General features: G+C 50.2%; 1 protein-coding gene across 2 annotated transcripts in view; it reads left to right on the forward strand.

The window, feature by feature from the left end:
• Positions 1–21,069, forward strand: part of MGAT5 (alpha-1,6-mannosylglycoprotein 6-beta-N-acetylglucosaminyltransferase) — a 98,989-nt gene extending 77,920 nt beyond the window's left edge. For both annotated transcript variants that reach the window (XM_061557720.1, XM_061557719.1), the window contains exons 12-17: positions 6,462–6,608; positions 9,205–9,351; positions 10,908–11,024; positions 12,387–12,461; positions 13,763–13,920; positions 16,938–21,069. In XM_061557720.1, coding sequence (XP_061413704.1) covers positions 6,462–6,608; positions 9,205–9,351; positions 10,908–11,024; positions 12,387–12,461; positions 13,763–13,920; positions 16,938–17,136 — 843 coding nt within the window. In that variant the 3' untranslated portion in view covers positions 17,137–21,069. The remainder of the gene's footprint in view (positions 1–6,461; positions 6,609–9,204; positions 9,352–10,907; positions 11,025–12,386; positions 12,462–13,762; positions 13,921–16,937) is intronic.
• The last annotated feature ends 2,302 nt before the right edge of the window (positions 21,070–23,371 follow it).

The following is a 23,371-nucleotide window of genomic DNA, read 5'->3' on the forward strand; positions in this document are numbered from 1 at the left end:
GTCACTGCATCGCGTGCTTTCAGATGTGCTCCTCCTTCCGATATTAGGAAGCCACGGGAGTTGTGCACTTTTAAATCTAGATAGAAAACTCGTTTCTTAAAAACTGATTTTTGTGTTTCGTTTATTTTCTTTAAACCGCACCTCTTATCACCACGGTTGGCTATGTATGGTGTGAAAGAAGTTCAACCTACATGCAAACTGTGTATACTTGCAGCTTGTATGGTTTCAACAGCCAGCACTTTATTGGATCTTAAATTAAAGTACACACCCCTCCCTTCCCCCCCAAAAAAATCCGTGTAATTAAATTCGCTGTTATGAAAACATGATACTTGTAAGCGGTGTCCTTACGTAGACAAAAGGCTATGAAAAGTGAGAGCCCCACAGCCCGTTCCCGCTTAGAATAACAATAACAACAACCACCAGACAGGGGCTTGTCCAGTGCTGGGGCTGTGCTCATGGGGGCTGCCAACGAGCAAGCGACAACAACAACAACAACAACGCCGCCTTGCAGGGTAATGAGCACTCCCTGAAGCAACATCACCGCTTGGGGAAGTAAAGTCTATCGGCTCACCACATGTCTGTCGCGTCCTGTACAGGAGCGAGGTGTCGCGTTGGATCGCTTGGCGACGATTAAAGATGGCTAGTACGCTCACAATACACACGTATTGAGTAATGTAACATTTAGGCAATTTGAGGGAACAAAGCTATACAAACGGGACGAACGAACCGAGATGATTCGACGTTTTGCCCGAATCAAAACCAAGAATTGTGATAATTAATCAAATCACTGGAGCGGCTGGCCAACGTGCACCATTACATCCCTCACTCGGGCACCGACGCTAAAAAAAGATTTTGCTCGTGTACACGATCTCCTTCAGTGCTGTGCCCTACGATCCTGGCAACCTGGCTTAGACTCGTGGCCAAACGGAGCACAGCAACGCCAAGTGGTATCTGGGCTGTGCATCGGCGCTGCCAAGACACCGGCAGTCAGCCGCGGCCACGATTGGCCGCGCTGTGCCCGTTCCACGGCTGCTCGCTGACGGCAACAGTCGTTGGGCTAATTGTGGATCATTGTCTGCCCTTCTTATCACGCACGCACGCTCACAGTCGCTGAACAAAACGCGATGGAACAATTCACCCCCCACTCCTTGCGAGCCAACGAAATGTCACATTTTGAGGTCTCAATTCCATTCATGGATCGTGTCTCGTTTTTTTTATTTTGGGTTCAGCATCCCTCGCCGCAGCAGAGGTCGCATTAACCCGTGTCATAATTGAAAATAATCGATTCTTACGCGCTAAAATACAAGGATGTAATGTAACATGAAGAATAGGCTTCCTTAACCTTGTGACACATGCACCCCTATTAAACAGTCTGCAAATTTAATCAAGAAACTTATTAACATTTTTTTTCTGTAACCGACATTGATTAAAGACCAAACGTAGTCTGCAAAGCCACTGTTGTGTTTTGAAAACGAATTTCTTCAGAACTGCTTTTTGCGTTTAATTTGTCCTACCCTCGCAGCTCAAATTAGCACGGTTGGCTACGTACGCTGCGACAATTTGTACATGCATACACAACATGCTACGCATTTTCACTCAAGTCTCGCGACGACGCTGTGCGGACCCGCGCACTTGGGTGGGGCGGGCACGGCGCCGTGTTTGTGCTGAACGAGCACAGCGGCCGTGTCGGCGTCAAGGCCTCTCGAGGTGAGGATGAGGCAATGGCTCGCAGCTCGCCATCACCTCTTGGGCTTGTTATCTCGCGCATAACCCGAGACCCGTGCAGAGTACAAAGACTAGAACCGGGCCTTGCCCCACCCCTGGATAGTCACGCCAGCGGGGGTCCTCACAGCGAGCGTCTCCATCTGGAGGTTTCAGCAGGTGAATTCTCTTCCCGCAGAATCTCCCAGAACGTGGAGCGAAACGTCGGGCACCGTCGTGCCGAACAACTCAGCCCGAAAACGCGACGGGGGGAGGCTCTCGGTTTATTTTAGTTTCTTTTTTATGGCACTCAAACTTGGGTTTGTCCCTTGTGTGCAGCTACAAAAGCTGGGCTTATTGACCGTTGGAGATCGCTAAAATTATCAACAAAGAGATTACTGCACACACCTGGCGTTTCTGTTGGTCCTAGGGCAGCCTAAGAGTGTCCGATTATAAATTGTTTACCAAAGTACGAAAAGCAGCGAACGTATTTATCCAGCACAAACCGGGCACGCTGCCCAGCCTGGCCTCGGCGCACTTAGCGCTTTTGTTTGGTTACGTCCCGTGGCACTGTCGTGTTGCGAATCTGTAATTCGGTTGCTCGTGTGGCCGAATCTTCTCTCCATAAGCGATTGAGAGGTTGGGTTTGACTACCATTGTCTTGGGAACTTACCGACTACTTCAGAGCCACAGTGGCAAGATGTTAACTCCCTCGCCTGGTATGCAGGAGGTCGTGGTTTCGAGCCCAACGCCCGTATATTTGGAGTGAGTTTGCGTTCCCCAGGAAACCCTCGGCGAGTCTCAAGACTAATTTTTAGAAGGGTGCTGCTGCATTTTAGGATGTTTGTTCAGTTCGGTTGAGGAGCGTACTTGCACGTGGGAGGAAACCGGAGTGCCCAGAGGGAACCCACGGGACACGAGGGGACAGCGCGCGGGTCCGCAACAAGACGTTGGGGTGCAGTAGCTCTGATTAATGGGCACCCATTGAGACCAGCAGTCTCCTTTTCAAGGGGGACCCGGGGAAATATAATTATGGCGCACGAGCGTACGATCTCTTTGAGCGCATGCGCGTTTGCGTTGTCCAAGTAAAATTAATTGGGGGGCCTCAAGTAATACGGTGATTCACATTTGAACAAAAAAACAAATGCCCTACATGAAGAACTCTAAGTTTCTTGTGTCACATTCATGGTTGTGGTGGGTGGGGCAGGGCGGCTTCGTGGCAGGAGACTCCGCTGGTGACATACAAGAGAGCCGTGTGTGCACAGCGGTGATCGCGCTGCGCTACGAACCCGGCGACCCGAGTTCGATTCCAATTATCTGAACCAGTCCTAGTCCTCCCGTAGGTCGACTTGGCCTCAAATTAAACCTGGTGCGATACGTAACACATTGCCACTAGGGTGGCGAAGGCTGCCGGGCGTGGCGATGTCACACCACCACCCCATCGTGTGCCATGCCGGCCTTCAGAGTTGCTCGCTAACAGCACCTTCCAACACAGTCTGTCATGCTGCTCGCTGGATATTTGGTGTGTGCCAGTGCAACTGTAAGAATGCAAATTGAAATATGATAACAGAAAACTGGTTCACATGTGATTCGTAAAAATACCACAGTTACACGCATCATATCAATAAACTTACGGAATAAATTCAAATGTGCAATATATTAGACACTGATATCAACATCTTGTTATAGTTTATAACGGCAAACTCTTAGTATGCCATAAGCTGAAACTCGAAAAAAGGTGTATAACAGCTACGGATTCTAAACTGCAAACAACTTAAGCCACGCAGTTGTACGTTTTGAAGGTAATCAACACGTCGCATTCCAGCAAGCACAGAGTAAACTAAACTTAGTCACACAAAACACAGGCTTTTTTTTTGGGTTAGATCGCGTAAATATAAATGTGTTGTTAAACCCGCCACCACCCGACACAGACAATTACGTGGCAAGGTTTGTCACGTAAACAGAACGTGCCAATTCGTTGCTAGTACAGCACACCGGTGTGTTGGAGAGAAAATGCACAACATTTACAATCTGAGTACGATGTTTCGCCAGTCAATACAACTAACTAAATAGACGATATTGATCACGAAAGCCTACGTGTTCAACTAAACTTAGTAAAAACACAGTGAAAAACAGGATTCAACAGCCCGCTTGCTGTACCTCCATTTCTTGGCCATCTCCAGCCCGGCGGGTTTTGGAGTTTCAGGATCGTCGACTAGGATTCGCCAAATCTCTTCTGTCTGCACATGATAATAAATTCGTCCAATCACCTTCTTGGTTTTTAAATATTATCAATCCTGCATTTCTGCTTAAGTATGCTTTTACCCATAATGCTACACAAACGTCAGGATGGCGCAGTAGTTACACCCATGACTCACGGCAAGCGTGGCCTGGGTTTGGGTCCCGACTCGGGCGGCACCCTTTCTGTGCTCAACTTGTTCCTTGACGGGTTTCCTCCGGTTTCTCCGGTTTCCTCTGAAAGCTAAAAACAAAAACATAGAATGTGACTGATATTGACCCAAACAAACATCCCATTGCTTGCAAATTACTTAATTGGGATTGTGCACAGCAACAGCGCCCCCTGCTGCGAGAGCCTGGCGGTGGCCTTCTGAGGAAACTTGACCAACACAGCTGCCGTTCTGGCAAACATAGGACAATAGACTGTGTGCTGCCGAGTTAAAGGAGACCTTTACGGAGAGAGATGTGGTCATTAAAATTGTATTTTGATATGCCACGCAGCATTGCTTTTGTTATACTATCTACATGTTTAGTTACTCAGAGGATGCACCCTCATAAGTACATGGATTCTTTGTCAACAGGACCCATTGTGAGCTCTTCCGACCGATCTTAAAAAGAAAATACGGCACATACACGTACGCACGCGTGTGTTTGCGGTTTAATTTGTCTCCGATTTCCACCTTTTAAAGGAGTCACTGTTAACACCTCGTTAATATTGCCAAGAAACTTGCCATTTGCATCTCTGGGTGTGCACGAAAGGCCAACTCTCGCGCCAACTCTCACACCGTGCCCATTCCCGGGATGGCGTCGTGGCACGGAGGGCGAACGTCTTGTGCGTCCGTGGGCTGCTCCGTCCGCGTCTTCACGTGGCCGCTTAGCACGCGGTCGCTGGGGGTCGCAGGGTCGTGGAACAGTTTCCCCTCTCCGCTCGTAGCTGGCGCTTGGGTTGACAAGGCGCCGCCTCTGCGCGTTCCGCTCCGTGCCGCAACCGGGAGAGTGTGGCGTTAGAACTCCTCTTCCGGGTCTGTGCATCGACACTTGGGGTGGGTGAGCGCGCTTTCCCTTGGTAAATTCATACTTGGAAAACGGAAACTCAACCCATTTGTCAATAAACTGTGTGGCCCTGAAGAAAAACAAGTATATAATGGACAAGATTTCGGGGAATATCCCTACTATATAGCACAGCGAGGCTGCCAGAAACGTTCTCTATAGATAACCGTATATAATTATAATTATACGGCTACCCCTTGAGGGCAGTGTTATTGATGAATGTAGGGTTTTTTGTGTGCTCTCACTGTCAATGCAGTTTAAAAAAACAATTTGTGGCACCGAAGATATTTGCAATGACTGTGACTTCAGTTTGTAACAATGTAGGGAAGAGATTCGATGGATTGCCGGGATTCAGATTTGCGAATTGACTATTAATTATTTATTGAAGCCGTTTCCCCCACGGCGCCTGCCGCTGCAGAGAAAAATTTCCGCTGAAACGGAACAATCTCCACCTTGAAGAGGTATAGCCGAGTCACGTGATCGTCCAGCGAGTTCGCTCCACTCCTCTGCAGCAGCCGCGTAGCGGCAACAAAGCGTTGCTCCGTAGCTTTGTTGATTTTTCCGACGTTTTCCTTGTCGGTAGGGAGAGATGTTATTCAAAATAGATTTTTTTCTTCTGCATTTCGTGGTGAGTTTAGCGGCCTCTAGTGGCTGCAGCAGTCACGCGAACCAGTTGCACACTACGTACACGTGTCAAAAGAATCTCGGGTCTCATGCGATCCACCTTTAAACCCCTACCCATGATTACAGCACGGTTTACTGTGACCGGAATGCACACGACAAGTAATACGAAATACAGCGTAGTGGAGCCTCGGTGTATGCAAGTGGAATGCGTTTTGGTCTCGTGATGTGTGTTCTTGGACTGTGGCTGCCATAAGCACTTTGCCTGCAATCCAGAACGTTGGAGGCAAGGGTTGATGGATCACCCCCATTCATTCAACGCCAAAACCCGCAGCGCTGTCAGGTCACTGGAAGCTTTCCTGTGCAAATAATTGGCAGTGCATTAAATAGGCTCGTAAAATCCATCTGTGCGGAATTTTGAGTGTTATGCATTGAGATTTTTACGGGCACTCGGTTTTCTTCACACCATCAAAATACGGCTAACGTGGGCCAAATGTCCCAATGCAGGACCCTCCTGAAAGAGTCTTGAGACTCGGTTAGCCTTTACAAATGAATGGAATTGTTGTTATTATTCACCTTTGCTTCCACGTGAGCCTTTGCAACCGATATAATGAAAATCCATTGTAGGATCGCGTCGCGCGAGTGAAATGTGTTGGGTGGAGCCGGGTGTACGACACTTTTCACTCATCCGCTCCGACCCAAACATAAATTACGAATCCACGTTTTTACTTTTTACCCACGTTCATATAACAATTAACCTGCCTCACCTCTCGAAGGGAAAATCTGACGGCACCCATTCATGCGTCTACCCCCCACCCTGCTCGTGCGTGTTGTCACGGCTCCGCGTGCAGGGCAAGATGCAGTACCTGGACATCATCGGCAAGTACACGGAGATCCACGGAACCGTGCACGGGGCCACGGTCAACGTGCCGCCCTACGTCAAGAACCACGGCATCCTGAGCGGTCGCGAGCTTCAGTTCCTGCTGCGTGAGACCAAGGTACCCTTTCTCCCTTTTTTTTGCCACCTGGCGAAGCCAAAACGAGAACTCTGAGCGGGAAGCGAGTGGGAGGATTGCCGTCCCCCGCGAGCACAGAGGGGCGACTGGGAAAGGGCGCAAGTCTCTTTTTACTTTTTGTTTAACCCCCTTTGGATTCGGCACGTCTTGGAATTGGAGGCGGGGGGGGGGGGCATCTAAATTCGACCACATATCCCTCGGCGAGATGCTGTACGAAATAGTGCTACGCGTGTATCGCTCGGCGGTGGAAAGGGTGCGTAGAACATACGCGGTGTGTGTTAATAGAGAAGAGACGGCCCTAGAAAGAAGGGGAAGATGACGGTTTTGAGTCTCGACTTGAATATGGGCAGGGGAGTTAACAACGTGCCTCCGATTAGCACGGTTGGCTATGTACACTGCGAAAGTAGTTCAACGTACATACAGAGGGGTAGGCACAACCTCCCACTGAGCAATGGTTGACTGGGTAGCTCCAACAAAAAAGCCCTTCGTTACTTTTGTGTCGAGAGTATTTATCGGAGTAGAGTGAGCTGAGAAGGGGAGAGATCGGAGGGTGCCTGGATGGTGAGATGAGCAATGAGATGCGATTCCATAAAGGATTCTTGGAAACGGTGAGTGCGAGACTGCCGGGAGTCTGGCAGCGGCATCTGTTCCCTGGTATCACACTCCCAGCAGCCTGCAGCAGCTTCTGTTTCCACACCGTTACTCGCTGACCCTGTACCTCCTGCTGGACATCTATGAAAGAAAGTTTCATAGCTCATCGGATTTCCCCAGTCTAAATACAGATTTTGATTGGGCGCCAGTTTCGTTGGCGGGTGGTGGGCGTTGTGCGACCTCGTGAAAGCTGCAGCGCCACCCCGTGTGTGTCGCTGGGACATTGGCGGTTTTGATTCAAAGGTCAATTGCTTTGAAGTGGTCAAAAGTCGTGACTTTACCCGCACCCCTCCCCCGGGCGGAGCGGTTGAAGAGAAGCCTGCGCAAGGGGTCCACATCCCAGCCTGTGGTTGTGCTCGAGGCTGCGCTCAGCACCGCCTTGCCGGGGCTCGCAGCGTCGTGTTCCATTTTAAGCGATGTTACTTTATAATTAATGTCGAATCGTCTTACATCCTCCATGGTTTCATATTCATTCTTAAATTTTGCTCAAACAATTGTCGGATTGTTTTTTCCGGTGCTGTTCGGTGTGCACCCGAGAATGTGTTGGTGTTTTTCTGTCCAAATTATTTATTTACTTATCTGCACATCATGTTCCCCGGTCACTGTGGGCGCTTGAAAAGATAAAGGAGCAGCCCTGCAATTGCTTGTTCATGCCACAGCTGGTGGAAGGGCCTCCACAATAGGTAGCTGCAGAGAACCCCTCATGGGTTGTTTTGGTCTCCTCTTCCATGTACAGTGGCTTCTTAACTGGTTATAAATAGATGTTAAGCTTCGTATGTATGTTGAACTTCTTTATACCGTACGTAGCCAACTGCTAATCGGAGGTGCAAATAAACGTCGTATATTTCTGTAATCTATGAGAATCCCTTGAGGGAGCAGTCGTCCAGGGAACGTGCGACGTCGGCCCGACGTTGCACGTTCTACTGGGCAGTGGCGTGTGGTCGGGCTGGCGGAGGGCGATCTTCTTAATCTTGAACACGTTTAAACGTTTCCTGATATCGTGCGGTAGTGATCGTGCGGCTGGCATTGGGGAAGCCGCTGCATCTGTCGCACAGCCACGAGGGGTGGCCGTGGATTCTTTTGTCACGAGTGGTGAAATGTAAACCAACTGGGGGCGAATCACGAGCTCAATTTTGGCAGCCACATCGATGCGCCCGGAGGGGCCGAGGGAACGGGAATTAAATCTGCGAGTTAGAAAAGCATCAACTTCCTTCGCGGTACGGTCTCCATATGGCAAATTAGAAAGGTTACTCTCCAGGTGTATATAATTAAAGTGGGTGGTCGCTTTCTAGGGTCTACTTGGAATCGTCCAACAAATATCATCAGAAGTCCGAGATATGATGCCATAGGGCATCATCAGGAGTGAAGACGCCTCCGGTTGTGAGTGGCGGAAGCTTGAGCGCTGACAAGCTCAACGAGCGGCTCGACCCAGACGCACCACGCTGGGCTTCGGAGTCGCTGCGGGCACCCACGTGCCGAATCTCTTGGCGTCACGGAAACGGGGACGAGCGTGAAATGTGTTACCGTGCAGCAGCGGTTGCACTCTGCAATGAGTTGCATGCAAGTGTTTTGTTTTCAATGATCAACCCAAATCACCCCGACCTATTAAAAATTCTTCACGGCGCGTGCGATCGATACGAGTGCATAATTGTGAAAGATCAATTTTGGACAACACCTGCTCCTTGGTAAAATCACAGGAGCTCTGCCTTAACATTAGCCACACAATCACCAACTGACAAAAAAATTCCTAACAACGCTCACGAGGCAATGACGCGCCGTCACGTGTTCGTAATAACCGTGAGATTTCCGTTTAACAAACACGAGGAGATTCGTTCCTTGGCAAAAACAGCGCGAGGTTGTGCGTTTGGTTTTGGTAAAATAAATTAAAGCTGAGCATTTCTCTCATTGCGGTTCCCCCACTCCACAGCTGTTTGTGGGGCTGGGCTTCCCGTACGAGGGCCCCGCGCCGCTGGAGGCCATCGCCAACGGCTGCGTCTTCCTCAACCCTCGCTTCCGTCCCCCCAAGAGCAGCAAAAACACCGACTTCTTCAAGGGGAAGCCCACCCTGAGAGAGGTACACGAGCGAGCGCCACCCCGTCGCGACGCGCCCCCTCGCTGCCCACGGCGCGATCGTGGAATCGTTCGCGCCGCGTGGTCTCGAGCCCGTGGGGACGGCGTGTCCCTACGAAGACTCTAATCGCAGGCTCATCGCCCTGGCCTGACGGTCGCCACATGTCCCGGTTTTCCCACCATCGCCCTCTTGCAGCAGCAGCCGCTGTCCTGGGCAATCTGTAAATCTTCCTGTTTTTGATTCAGTTGTGTAATTATTGCGTAATGATTTGTCCTTCCCGCTTCTTTCGCACTGTACGTAGCCTACCCGTGCTAATCGGAGGTGCGGGGGGGAAGGACAACAAGGGCAACTACATACATATATATACATAATAGCAATAATCCACCACTCAAGACTGGTTCCCCCTTTCGGGATTGTGAGATATTCTTCTTCCCGGAGGTGACAACGTTGGCCCACGCCACGATGCCGGTTAAACTTGATTACCCTCGCCCTCCCCCTCCCCCCCGCCCACCTCTGTGAGACGATACGGAGGCAGCGTAACCGCTCGGGCAAAGCGGGGACGCTGCCCCGACCTGGCCTCGACGCACTTGGCGCTTTTGTTTGGTTCCGTCACGTGGCGCTCTCGTGTTGCGAACCTGTAATTCAGTCGCTCGTGTAACCGAGTCGACTCGCTGAGTTTTAGTCGCTTTCACTTTTCCCGAAGTAATTAGGGGTGAGGTTTTAATTATGCAACATTTGAAAATTACTGACCGCTTAGTTCACATAAGGGTAGCTTACTAATAAGGCCAGTTATTTTTTGAGATTGTAATTATGCCAATTATTTGCCCAGGAAAGCTTCACTGAGTCTGCAGACTTTTTTGAGGGTTCTGGATGTTTGGTCGGTACCACTTATAATTGCTTTGCTTGTGAGAGGTAAATGGAGGGTAGAGAGAAAACCCACGCATACGAGGGGAGAACACAAAAACTCTGCACAAACGGATGCAGATTGTCCACTGAGTAGACCAGATGTAAGGGTGTACTGCACCGATCACTGTTCTGCCGTCTCCCGACACGTGGCAGTCAGGTGCCTGCAACGCATCTCCCGTCCAGGCACTTGCTGCCTCAAGCCTGCTTAGCTTCCCAGATCTAACGAGGTGCGGAGACCAATATTTGTGGCGTTCTTCGTGGACTCTCATGAACTCTGCGGGCCGAGCTACAGACACCGTACCAACAAAAAGCGTTTTCTCTTGCTGTCGACCAGACGCAGGATAATGGCCATTTTAATGGAATTGATGTTGTTGAATGTGGGGAGTCTTAAAGAGACAAGTATCCCAAAATGATAAAACATTAAATGTTTAAAAGTGGAGGAAAACACAAACTCGCGCTGATTGAAATGAGTGAAGCGCAAGAATAACGGAGCGTTACGCACTGAGCACGGATGCCACGCGCACATCATCGCGATGCGTTATACGACTTACCTGTGGCTCACCCGCGGCCCTCGTGCCGTGCCGTCTCGCTGTGCTGTGCGTTCCCCCTCCAACGTCTCTCCCCCCTCTCCCCGTTTGCCGCTTGCCCGCCAGTTGACGTCGCAGCACCCGTACGCCGAGGTGTACATCGGCAAGCCTCACGTGTGGACGATCGACATCGACGACCCGCAGGAGGTGGAGGCGGCAGTGCGGCAGATCGTGGCACAGAAGGTGAACAACGCACGCTGGGAACGACTCTAACCAACACCGACAACACCACAACCACCAACAAACCATGACGACCACCAACAAATACCAACCACCTGAAAAAAACACCAACCAGTACCGCCGCCGCTACCAGCACAAACCATGAACACAGCAAAGTGCCACCACCGTTGTCAGCACCAGTGTAGGTCAACACTCGCCAATAACAACACCAAATATCACCAATCAATAGCACCACCAATCTAAACGCCAACCAGCACCACCAGCTGAGGATGCCCTGGGACTAATTGGTGTTGCCCTGGCTGCCCCGGCTACACCTGTGGCTTGTTGTTGTCGCTACTGTTCTTGTTTTGTTGTTGTTGTTGTGGGCTTGGGCGTTGGTTGCCTTACCCCGATCTGCGCCGTCGCAGTGTTCATTTTTGTCAAGCGCCTTGAGATGGAATTCCATGCAGACGTGATAATAGCGTGTTGAAATCTTTGTTACTGTTCATGTTGTTGTTCCAGCAGTCTGCACGGCTAAACGGTAGTCGCGCCTTGTCTTCGCCTTTCCCACGAGCGTGCATGTGCGTGTCTTTGTGCTCGCCCACAGCACTTGCCCTAAACAGTCTGTTAAGGCTATACGGGGGGATCTTTGTTTTTGTGCATTTGCCCTTGGGTGGTGTCTGTGTGTATGTGTGTGTGTCTGTGTGTGTGTTGGGGGAGCTGGTGATGGTGGTGGTGTGTGTCTGTGTGTGTGTTGGGGGAGCTGGTGATGATCGTGGTGTGTATGTGTGTATGTGTCTGTGTGTGTTGGGGAAGCTGGTGGTGGTGTGTGTATGTGTGTGTGTATGTATGTTGGGGGAGCTGGTGATGATGGTGGTGTGTGTGTGTATGTGTGTTGGGGGAGCTGGTGATGGTGGTGGTGTGTGTCTGTGTGTGTGTTGGGGGAGCTGGTGATGATGGTGGTGTGTGTATGTGTATGTATGTGTGTGTGGGGAGCGGTAGTGTAGCGGTTAGCGCGCTGCGCTATGAACCTGGCGACCCGGGTTCGATTCCCGCTCACGGCTAACACCAGTGACGACTATCTGAACCGGTCCTGGGCCTCCCCTAGGTCGACTCAGCCTTAAATGAGTACCTGGTGTGGTGTGTAAACATCGCCACTAGGGAGACAAAGGCGGTCGGGCGTGGTGCTGGCCACCCACCCCCTCGTGTACCGTTCCGGCCTTCATAGGTGCTCGCTAACAGCACTTGCCCCTACAGTCTGTTCAGGCTATACGGGGGATCTTTGTTTTATCTTTGTGTGTCTCCGCCACGCACTCGGCGGTCCTGCTTGGATTCCCGGGCACGGCTCGTGTCAGCGTCGCTTTGTTTTGTGCCCCCCCCCCTAAGACGGAGCCGTACATGCCGTACGAGTTCACGTGCGAGGGCATGCTGCAGCGGGTGAATGCGTTCATCGAGAAGCAGGTGAGAGACGCCCCCCCCCCCGCCGCGTAGCGCGCCGAAGGAGCGCCGCGTGGGCCGCAGGGATCGGTCCCTCCGTGCCCTCTCCTCACATCGCCAAGACCCCCCCTCCCCCCCCCTCCTCCCCCCTCCTCCCCCCTCCCCTCCTCCCCCCCCACTCCCCCCACCACGGCTCAGGGGATAGAAAATAAATCCATACTTCACAGCAGGCAACGTTAGAGCATTTCCAGAATCGTTATGAATTGATTTTTTTTGCTCTTTTGGAAGCTTGTTATCTGCCAACTGTGGCAGCCGGCGCTTCTCGCTACTTATTTGTAATTAGTAGCTTTGTAACATCGCATCGATCCGCGGATTAAAATCTTTTCTGACGCTTGCGATGCGTGCTCTGAAACTCGGTACGTAAGAATGCATCGGTGGCCTTTTTGTGAAAAATAATACGCCTGTGATTTGCTGACGTTGCATTTAGGTGTGCCCAGCGAAGGCAACTGTACAAATGAGAACACGTTTAGACATAATGGAAATGAAACTATAAAAAAAATGTGTTGGGGGAGAAAAGCATTGAATGTTGATTCAAGTCTTATTCCCTGAGTTGTGACGATTCATTGGATCACTTAGGAGGATGAATCGTGACATGTCTGATAATTAGCACCCCATCATCTCTCCAGGATCGATAAAATTGGTAACGAATTGTGGGAAATCTGCAATGGTTGTACTGTGCAGGCATTGGTCCCTGCCATAAGACATGCTCTGTGTCTGCTATTTGAGACCACCATTCAATGCACATTTGAGTGGCTTTTTGTAGTAAGGGTTGAAGTTCTTTATCATTATGATTCTTTTTTTACTCATGAGTCTAGAATATCCCAAAGTTGAATGTATGTTCAACTTATTCAGCACCGTAAATTGCCAAACCGTGTGATTGGTTTATATTCCTATCCGCTTCACTTGTGTTCCATAAAAAAAATTGCAATACGACTTTAAGCTTTTGTATCATGGTGAATTTGTGTTTAGAATTGAAATGTTCAGTAAATGCCACAATTTTGGTATCATGCTAATGTAAATGTTGGCAATAGCCGAGGTGATGGTTGGTGGTGGAGGTGGTGGAGTGAATCATCACGTTCTTCCTCAAATAGCCGAGGTGATGGTTGGTGGTGGAGCGAATCATCACATTCTTCCCCAAATAGCCGAGGTGATGGTTGGTGGTGGAGGTGGTGGAGCGAATCATCACGTTCTTCCCCAGACCCTCGGCGTTATTAACCACGCACGCATGTCACGCTGCGCGCACCACGCCGCTTCCCCTGCTGCAGGACTTCTGCCATCAGAAGCGGCTGTGGCCACCTCTGAGCGCCCTGCAGGTGAAGGTGGCCCAGCCAGGCCAGTCGTGCAAGCACCTGTGCCAGGAGAGCCAGCTGATCTGCGAGCCGACGTACTTTGCTCACCTCAACAAGGAGCAGGACCTTAGACGGTAAGGCTTTGTCCATCACCAATAACAAAGCTTCAGACTCGTGGGGAGTTGTTTGTTTTTGGGTTTCGTCTTCCGTCGTTATTGAGCTCGTTTACCCGGGAGAGCCTCGCTGACTCTCAAAGGACACCCTTTTCAGGAGGGTCCTGCCAAGTCTTATCAGTGGGGGACGGTGTTGTTGCATGTGATCGCAATCGAGTAATTTGCGTCTCAGTATTTCACAATTGGGACGTTTGGCCAATACAAGTCACATTTTACCCATATATTTTTGTTAGCTATGTGAGGAAACTTGAAAACCCGGAGGGAAACCCCTGCAGAACAAGGGGAGAACACACAAACGCCGCACAGAAAGGCACCGGAATCGGGAGTCAAACCCCCCAGGCGCTTGTGGCTGCCAGTGGGACCGAGTGTCGCCCTCGCAGCCGCCCGATGAAACATTTCCCGATTTGACTCTTGTGCCCCCATTGGCAGCGCGCGCGGTGGCCTCTACTATCGTAAGTAGTTTCCGGCCGCCTTTAAAAAAAAAAGCCCGTTTTACGTCAAACAGCAACTCGCTTTGGTAATTGCGTTTTGAAATCTGCAGGCTGTCGTGGGATTCGAGGATTTCTGGCCGACATAAATGGGGCTCGGTGGCCGCTCGGCTATCTCTCTGCCGCGTTGACGCGTGCGAGACGGATCCGCTTGATATACCACGCAGCCCGTCACCCGGACGTCCGCTCGTTTCGTAGGAATTGGCAGAGCACGGGGGGAGCACACGGACAGACTGGCACTTCTATTGACCCGCGTGAGCAGGGACACCGTTCTTAATAATTACCGCATGGGTCTTTTATAGAGTGCACCACGAAGTCATTAAAATCCCAAGAGTGGGACAGGAGCCAAGATTAAACATCTCATCTGGATGGGAGCCTCTGAGGCAGCGCTTCGTTCTCTAGCACTTAGACTTCGAGCTCCGGAGCCTGAACATGTGATGCCGAGAAAACTCTTTGGCTTTATACGGCAAAAGATGACCGTCTTCAAGGTCCTCCGTGAACCCACTCGCTTGCTTCCGCACCTCCGATTAGCACGGTTGACTTCGTACTGTGCGAAAGAAGTTCAACGTACATTTCAACGTCTACCTCTCCTGCCGCAGCTTAACTCGGCTCCCTCTCTTGTCCTCTTCGCTCCAGCAACCACGACCTTTTGTCAGCCCCAGTAATCTGCCGAGAGTGAGGCCTTCCTGAGTAAACTAGTAGACTAATCATCAACGCTTCTCTCAGTGAGTGGGAGGTCGCTCCTCTGTTGTGCCCACGGACTGGAACCCCCTCCCCCTGCCGTCCGTGCTGTCCCTGGTCAAGTCCAGGCTCAAGACCTTTCCCCTAATCCTCTCTCTGTCCGACTGCCTCGTCTATTTAATTTTTTAAAAAGTTAATTGTGTCCATTATTAATGTTCCGCCTTGTTTCCCCATGATTAATGTATCCCACTGTTTTGCACAGCATCTGGAGAAGCGGTCTCGTGTACACGCCTTGTGTGTGCACGCCTTGTGTGTGCACGCCTTGTGTGTGCACGCCTTGTGTGTAAATTAAACGTTGACCCCCAATCGGCCTCGCGTCGCACAACCAACACCACCTTCTGGTGGAACCCGATCCCTTGGCCTTTAAACGACAGAAACATCAAATTGGTGCGATAATCTCCCAGCATCATTTATTTCCGTGCGAATAGCTCTGCGTATTAGGCTACAGAAATATGATTTTGTTGAATGTCGGTCATTATTTTCTCTTGAGGCTGTTCCATATGAAAATGAATCCTTTCATTTTGTCCGGGCAGCTCGGGTGACGGGGCAACGTTCACGCGCGCTTTCTATATGTATTACTTGGTCTGCGTAGTACTACAAGTTGTTTTGGACCTTCCTTCGTCTTCTGCCTATCCATGAATTCACTCCTGTTCTCCTGCAGACTCCTCTCCCTAACTTCCTTCTTTGCCTTGAATAGAGAACCTCTCCTCTTGTGCGTTTTCTATCACGTACATGCAGCGTCTCATTTAGGCGCTTTATAAATTCAAATTGCCTCGTGTGTAGTAGTCCTAGAGATTAAGAGTGCGCACGTCAAGGTGCGTGTTTGGAATGACAATGAGAGACCGAGAGGAACACCTGGGTTCGAGAAGGCGCACACGTTAGAGACATCGTATTGACAGTTCAGAACGTGGGTCTTGGGCAGGAGCACGCTGTTAGACAGGACGATGGCCGGCAGTCGAGACCAACGGCTGAGTGAGATGGCAGTGGCTAGGTAGGGGAGGCCTTCATCCAGTCGTGGATAGCTCATGGCTGAGGCTAGTGATCAGTTTTTTCAGTTTTTTTCAGGTTCATTTATTAGGTATAGCCCTGCGAGCCATGCGGCTCTTGACTCGGGTGCAACCGCAACAAACAAAGACATGAACAAAGAACATCTTAAAGTGACCACGCGCAACAGAAAAATCCAGGAAAAAACAGCAAATTTTGACTTTTAAAGCTTTCGTGACTGCAGGAATTCATATTCTTGGGTCTTTCGGTAAAGTCACGTAGATAGGTTCAATAATAAGTAGTTTTCTGTTATTTTTGATTATTTTATTTGAACCTATCTACGTGACTTTACCGAAAGACCCAAGAATATAAAAACAGCAAAGTAATGATAATAGCCTAACAACCAAATCACCCTCAATATGCCGTTTCTGGGAATTGACAATAGCTAATCCAAGTAATAACCAGGAGATTCGATGAGATCAGTCATATTCTGGGTGCTTTGGTTTGGTGGTGAGGTCACCATCATCATCACCATCAGCCATGATCAATCCACTGCTGGATGAATGCCTCCCCGAAGCCACTGCCGTATCTCGTGTCTCACGCCCTTGGGTTGCAACACAACTGCGCATGGAAGTCGTCCTCTCATCCGAGTTCCCAACTGTGGCTGCCACTCGCGTCGTGAGCCTCGTCGGCAAATCTTCACCGCGTCGAGAAAGTGCTTGCCGAGCATTGACGGGGGCGCGCGTTGGGGGCGTGCCGTTGCAGGCACGGCGTCGAGTGCGACTCGGCGGAGGTGCAGAACGAGGTGTTTGTGCCGGCGCTCGAGTCCGGCCGAAAGAAGTGCCTCCTGCAGGGCGATTACCTCCTCTTCAGCTGCGCCGGCAGCCACGACACGCACCGGCGAATCTGCCCGTGCCGCGACTACATGAAGGGCCAGGTGGCGCTGTGCCGGGACTGCTTGTGAAGGGCTCGCGACCCGCCGCCGCCCCCGACCCCCTCGCGTGGATGCCGGACGGCAGGACGAGTCGCATCCTGAGGGAGGTTGAGCCAGGATTTCTCCATCTTTTTCCACGTCAATTTGATTTTTTTGTGACCGAGCCGTTTGTGCTTAAGCCTTAACTCAACTACCCAAATGGATTGAAATTAATGTTTTGTTTTGTTTCGAGAAAGAAAAAAAATCGCCCCAAAACAAGGAAAAAGGTGGCCGTCTGCCTTTTTTGTTTTCTTTTCATTGAGCATCGATTGTGGAGCATCACAAATGACGATCGCACGGAGGAAGAGCAAACGTGACCTCCGGACCGGGTCGCTGGTACAAGTTTGGTTCGGGGGAAGGTGATTTAACAGCCCAATTTTTGGGGAGCCTGATTAACAGCCGAATCTGGTGCAAGCCGGCGGAAGACTCTGCGTTCACAGTCGAAAGCGGAGGAGCTGCCTTTGGCCCGTCGCGCTGCGGGGGGCGAAACGTGGAGCGCCTCTCCGGCTGCACGCAAACAAGGGACTCGGCCCGTGCACATCCCTAGCGCATGCATCATCGCGTCCCGGCGTGCCGCGGTTAAACGGCGGTTCGTGTTTTCTACGTTGTGCTTGGCCATGTCCTCCTCCCTCCCCGTTGCTGCTGCCACCCCTCCCTGATCCACCGAACTTGCGTCTTCATACTCCCGTGTACATTTGAATATTCCTGGAAGGCAGCTGTTCCACAGCCTTACGATATTTAAATGATATCATGAAAACGGTGAACTGAGGAGACACTAACCTATCTCCTCGTCGGGGGATGTGTTCCGATCTTTACTTTTGTGTATGATTATCTTTACCATGTTAATGGATTATTGTTTTTTATGAAGAAACTGGACGGAGATTGGCATTTCTTTTTGTCCTTGTAAATGTGTAAACTCGAGATAGACAGGAAATCTATATATGAAATGTGTTGTTTGGTTTGTCCGGTACAATCACGCAGGCACTCGCACTTAACCGAGAAGTACGTTCGAGTATAAAACTGTGTCCGTGGTACAGAATTGTCTTTCGAGGTGGTTGGCGCAGATTTTGCGGCGTGCGTTTTAACGTCAAAGGTACGGAGTGCGTTTGGTAGCGCTGCTCTGTTACCCACGATGCATGAATGAAGGCAGACGCGCATCATGTGAGCGTGGCGTATTTATTACGGTGTAACGCGGTACATCTGCTGCCGCTGCTGCTGCTTTGCGAGATGAGCGTCACTCCGGACGGTTGGACCGGCGCGTCGTTATCCGCTGGGGCTCGCTGTGGCGGACGCTGCTGCTCCGTCTCTGCGCGTGGCCTGAACCTGCGGTGGCCGTTCCAATTCACATTGCAGGGCCTCCGCAGATGCTTCTCCGTCCCCATTGGGCAGACAGTTGCTGCTGTAAGTGACGGTACACGTTGTAACAGGAAATGTTAGTGAATGCGTTCTTCAAACTGAAGCAAGCGTTTTGTTGTATTTATGCAATTGAGATGGATTTTTTTTACGTTTCTCTGGAATTTGCGTGACGTGCGCTCTTGGCCGGTGTCCCCGTTTGGTTACGATCGGTGTCGCGTGTTTGGCCGACGGAGATTAACTCTCACACTCAAAAGCTACTGAATTCTGAGTTCATACACTGCTCGTTCTCTCTGCTTTGTGGCCGCGTTCGAACGGGGGTTGAGCCAGGCCCCGGCTTTCATTCGCGTGCGCGAGGGAGGGGGGGAGAAGGAAACAAACATCACGGGAGAATCTAAATTTGGAAACTGAATTTAATCATCCCACTTGCTGCCACCACCGCTTTGAATCAGCACCACCGCTCAGCAGCCTTGTATATGCGAGTCATATTTGTGCCTGTCACACGGCTAGCGAGCGAGTGTGTCGACGCGCACGTGAGGATTTTTCTTGCGTGTTGGGCCAGTATTGGCGTGTGTTCTTTCTAATGGCTTGATTATTGTTATTGTGTTTTCTTCTTCGCGATTGACCGGTAGTTTGGAGCTTAATTTGGCAGAGCACTGCAAAGCCCAAGGCAGGTTGTGTGCACCTCCTGAAATGAGTGAAGCCGCGTTGACAGGCTGTCGTACAGCAGCATTGTTGTGAAGCCCTTCGTGTAGTTGTGATGGTGGTGATACATAAATCAAGACATTGACTCCATGTCGGCGTTTAGCGATGCGTCATTTCGCAGATTCAAATCGATCCTGATGCCCACAATACACGCATTCAATCATGTGTGTGTACAAATCGGTTGTTTATACAAAATGCCTTTGTTATATTTTAGGCTAATGTAGTGGAGAGAAAAAAAACGAAACACCAGAAAATACAAATCATACGATAACAAAGAGATGAAAGAAAATTGCATGCTGGAACAAAAATATAGCTCGCATCGTGACAGTTCACGGAGTTGCTGGAAAGATGAATCGTAACATGCCGACTATGGAGTCCTATAATTACCTCTTTATAATTAACACATCTGCGTGATGTTATTCAGGCCGTGGCAGGAAGCCCCCGGGGCTTAAACAGCCACGCACAAATTCAGATTGTCACGTCAACCGCTCGATGTTCATGCATGCGGCATGGCAAGGTTCCGGATTTACGAGCAAATGGAATTAATTGGTTTTACGAGCAGAGGCGGAGAGTTCCATGTGGCTACAGGGGTCTGGATTTGACCGCCCTCCTTACGTGTAGCTGTGTAATGGGTAATACCCTCGCGAGTAATTTATTTGATGTGTGAATTTTTTTACCAACGGTTTTGCCGATGTGCACCGCCTATCTCGGTAGTTCTGGGGGCGTCAGCAGTAGCAGAAGTGTGTCTCTGGACAGCGTTGGCTGGGATTGACGGATGATTCGTGACTTAGGTTAAGACGACATCTCACCCAGAGCAGCGACCCCGGTAGGCCATTGGAGTTTTATAGAAATGGACAACGACACATGCAAGACACGGCTCGGCACGGTTCAGTTGAACCCTACACGCACAGACACTGCTCGGCACGGCTCAAACTGGCACCGCAATGGCGGGGGTGGGTTTGAATCCAGGTTTCGGCCGTCTGTGATTAAAACTATGTTCTCAAATGTAGCGAGTTGATGATCTCAGCCCAGTCACAAATGACTGCGCAAAAAAAACCCCATCCGATTTAAATTTGGTTCTGCATTTAGTCTGGCTAACTTCCCAGCCGTACACCGTCCGCAACCACGGAGATCTGAACGAATACTTTCTCATGACATGACGCTGGGACCAAAACAAATACTGGAATAAAATTCGAAACTTTTAGAAAAATGACGGAGAGTTCGTTGGCCTGCTATTTGAGTTTTTTTTACGAAGGGAAACTACGGTAGTAGGAGAGATGTATTTTATCATGCAATGCCATCTCGTCCGACATTTCAGAACGTTAAGAAGAAGTAAGCGTTTACGACGGACCGCTGTTCAGAATGCTTGCGTGCTCTGAATGTGAAATGTAACGTCCGTAAGCAAGTGTGCCCTTGTAGCCATTCTCCAAAACAATTATAGCGTTTTAAATGTTAACATTCTAAAGTTCCAACCTGGTTTAAATTTCACTGCGTAAAATGCCCAAGTGTGGAAAACCGACTCCGATGGTACATGGACATCATTGTTTATTTAACCCGTCATTTTGGCAAAAAATGCACAATCCGAAAAAAAGACGTGAAAAAAAGTTTTTTTCTCTGGTTTATGGAAAGTCTGTAAAAATCTAAACACGGAACGCGTCTCTGGTTTTTATATATACTGTTATCGTAATATCGTGTTTCAACTACATTGTGTGTGCTCTGTGCTATACTTACAAATGCGTGGCAGTCTTGTTGGGTTTCGTAGCCACACTTAACTCGTTTCAAACTTGAATTTGTTTTCAATTTTATTTTTACAATGATGATATATGCCATTATTGGTTGTCCAATTTGAGTAAAAAACCATGTATATTGGCGTGTATTGTATATTTATTAATTAGGCTAGGCTTTATTTTGTTCCAGGTTTAATGCACTAGATTCACCAAAGCGGCGAGGCACCTTTGGCTCTGGGCAATGAAAGCGACGTGCGTGCAGAGCCCTTCGACAGTCCTCGCCACCGCGGCTGAGAGCGACTTTGACGCGGGCCCCGCTGCGAGGAGTGAATTGGGTGGGGGGGTCTGTCAAACCCCCCCCCCGCCCCCTCTTTGTAGCCGATGCCTGGGGTCCCCTCTGGCCCTTAGGCCCTGCTGCATCGTTCGGTAGCTACGGCACTCGCTTAAACGTTAAACGAGCGGTGCATATAGACGAATGTCCCTATTCCTGTGATGTGGGGGGAGGGCTGTTTGGCCATTGCAGGACCGCTGTTTTGACGACTTCTAACGGAGTGGTAATTCTCTTAATTGGCCCTGGAGGGTGAGGGGGGGATGCTGAGCCGAGTCGATCTTCGCTGGGATTTCAACTCTCGCAGTCTTTCCATTCATTACGTGCTCTAACCACAGCGGCCCCTGTCTTGAATTGGTTGCATCCATACATACATGTGTGTGTGTATATGAACCTTATGGCGGGACCCCGGGGTCCCATAAGCCCCTGGCTCTCGCATAAACTGCGTTGCCACGTCATTTTATGTCTGTTGAAGGCGAACGATACGGCGATCTGTCCCTCTCGACGAGCTCTACACGATGCGCCAAAAAGAAATGTAGTAATTACGATTTTGACTTCCGTTTATTCGGGGCCCTGGGCTCACGCCATCAGGTTCATATACTGACTCAATCGAAGATAATTATTTACTGACTCGGTCAAAGATAATTATTCTCCGTGCTTTTGTTTCATTGCCCAGCCGCTGTATTGTGGGCAGCTGTCTCGGTCAGCAGTCGCCCACCGCGCTACCGTCTTGTGTTCTGCTGTGTTGACTAAACCCAAAGTCTCTCTCTCCTCGCCCCCACTCTCGCTCGCTCCAGCATTGCAATGCTTGGGGTTGACGCTCTCGACAAACTAACGTCAACATCACCGTGCCAGCGTCGTATTAATTAGTTTTCGTTTGCTATTTTTACAGACATACTGTGTGCCTCGTCTCGTCGTCACGTGAACATTGCCTTATCACACACACACCCACACACACACCCACACAACAAACACACAAAACACAAAGCCACCCACACACACACACACCCACACACACACACCCAGACCACACACCCACACACACCCACACACACACACACCACACACGCACACCCACGCCTGCCTGCCTGCCTGTGTAGCTCTGTGTGTGTGCGCGCGTGGCGCCCACGCCGGTCACACAAACCGCGTCTCGCCATCGTCGTGCGGCGGTGCCATCATCGCGGCAAAGACTCCCCGCGCGTTTTCGCGTCGCGATTTCGCCCGTCGACGATTTTAAACGGTTGTTGTTGTTTATTTATTTGCGTGGCTTTTCTGCGGCGGCTGCGGCGGCGTTGTGGTGCCATCGGTCTCGCTGATCGGATCCGTAGCGGGGATCGTCAAACGCATACCTCGGCCAACTTGCATCGCGAGCTGCAGTCAGAGTTTATCTGCACATTATTATTATTTGTAATGTACAGTGACAAGACATGAAGCAAAAAAGACGGAAGGGGTGAAATGATGACCCAGGCAACTCGTGTCGCGTCGTCGTAGACGATCAGTGTCGGTACGCGGGCCGTGGCCGGATCTGTAGAATAGGAGAATAAAATCCTCTAGAACAGGACTTCTCAAACTCCATTCCACCTTTTACACATTTACCAATCCATATACATCCATAACTAAAATTGCTACACATCGCTGCACACAATAATTGGTAAATACCGGAGTTTGAGAAGCTTCACTGTGTAAACTAAAGGACACAAGCCTTAACACTGAATACGATGTATATCATTTGCACATTCTTTTTTGTTTTTCATGAAGGCAATGATCAACTTTATAAGGTGACCCGAAAACAAACGTGAATTTATTTGCAGCATTAATCGCAGCTCGGTAGATAAGAGGAACCTCGAGATAAAATCGCCCCTGAAACGAAATTTCACCCGTGACTCTCACCCGCCAGTCGTCTTCATCATTGCACCTGACGGCGGGGAGCTCGTGGAGCTGGACACACGACCCGTGCGCGACGTGGCGACAGCCGCGTTCATCGACGAGTCGTCGTCGTGGCTTGGGATTCCCTTCGTTGTCGACTCGAACTTGGACGTTCCGCAGCCAGTTCGCGCCCAACGCCCCCATCAGCTGAGATGTCACCCGAGTCGCCCCTGCGGTCTCGCGCGCC

The sequence above is a fragment of the Lethenteron reissneri genome, chromosome 23 (assembly GCF_015708825.2).
Source record: "Lethenteron reissneri isolate LAM-NWPU_2019-01 chromosome 23, ASM1570882v1, whole genome shotgun sequence".
Lineage (NCBI taxonomy): Eukaryota > Metazoa > Chordata > Hyperoartia > Petromyzontiformes > Petromyzontidae > Lethenteron > Lethenteron reissneri.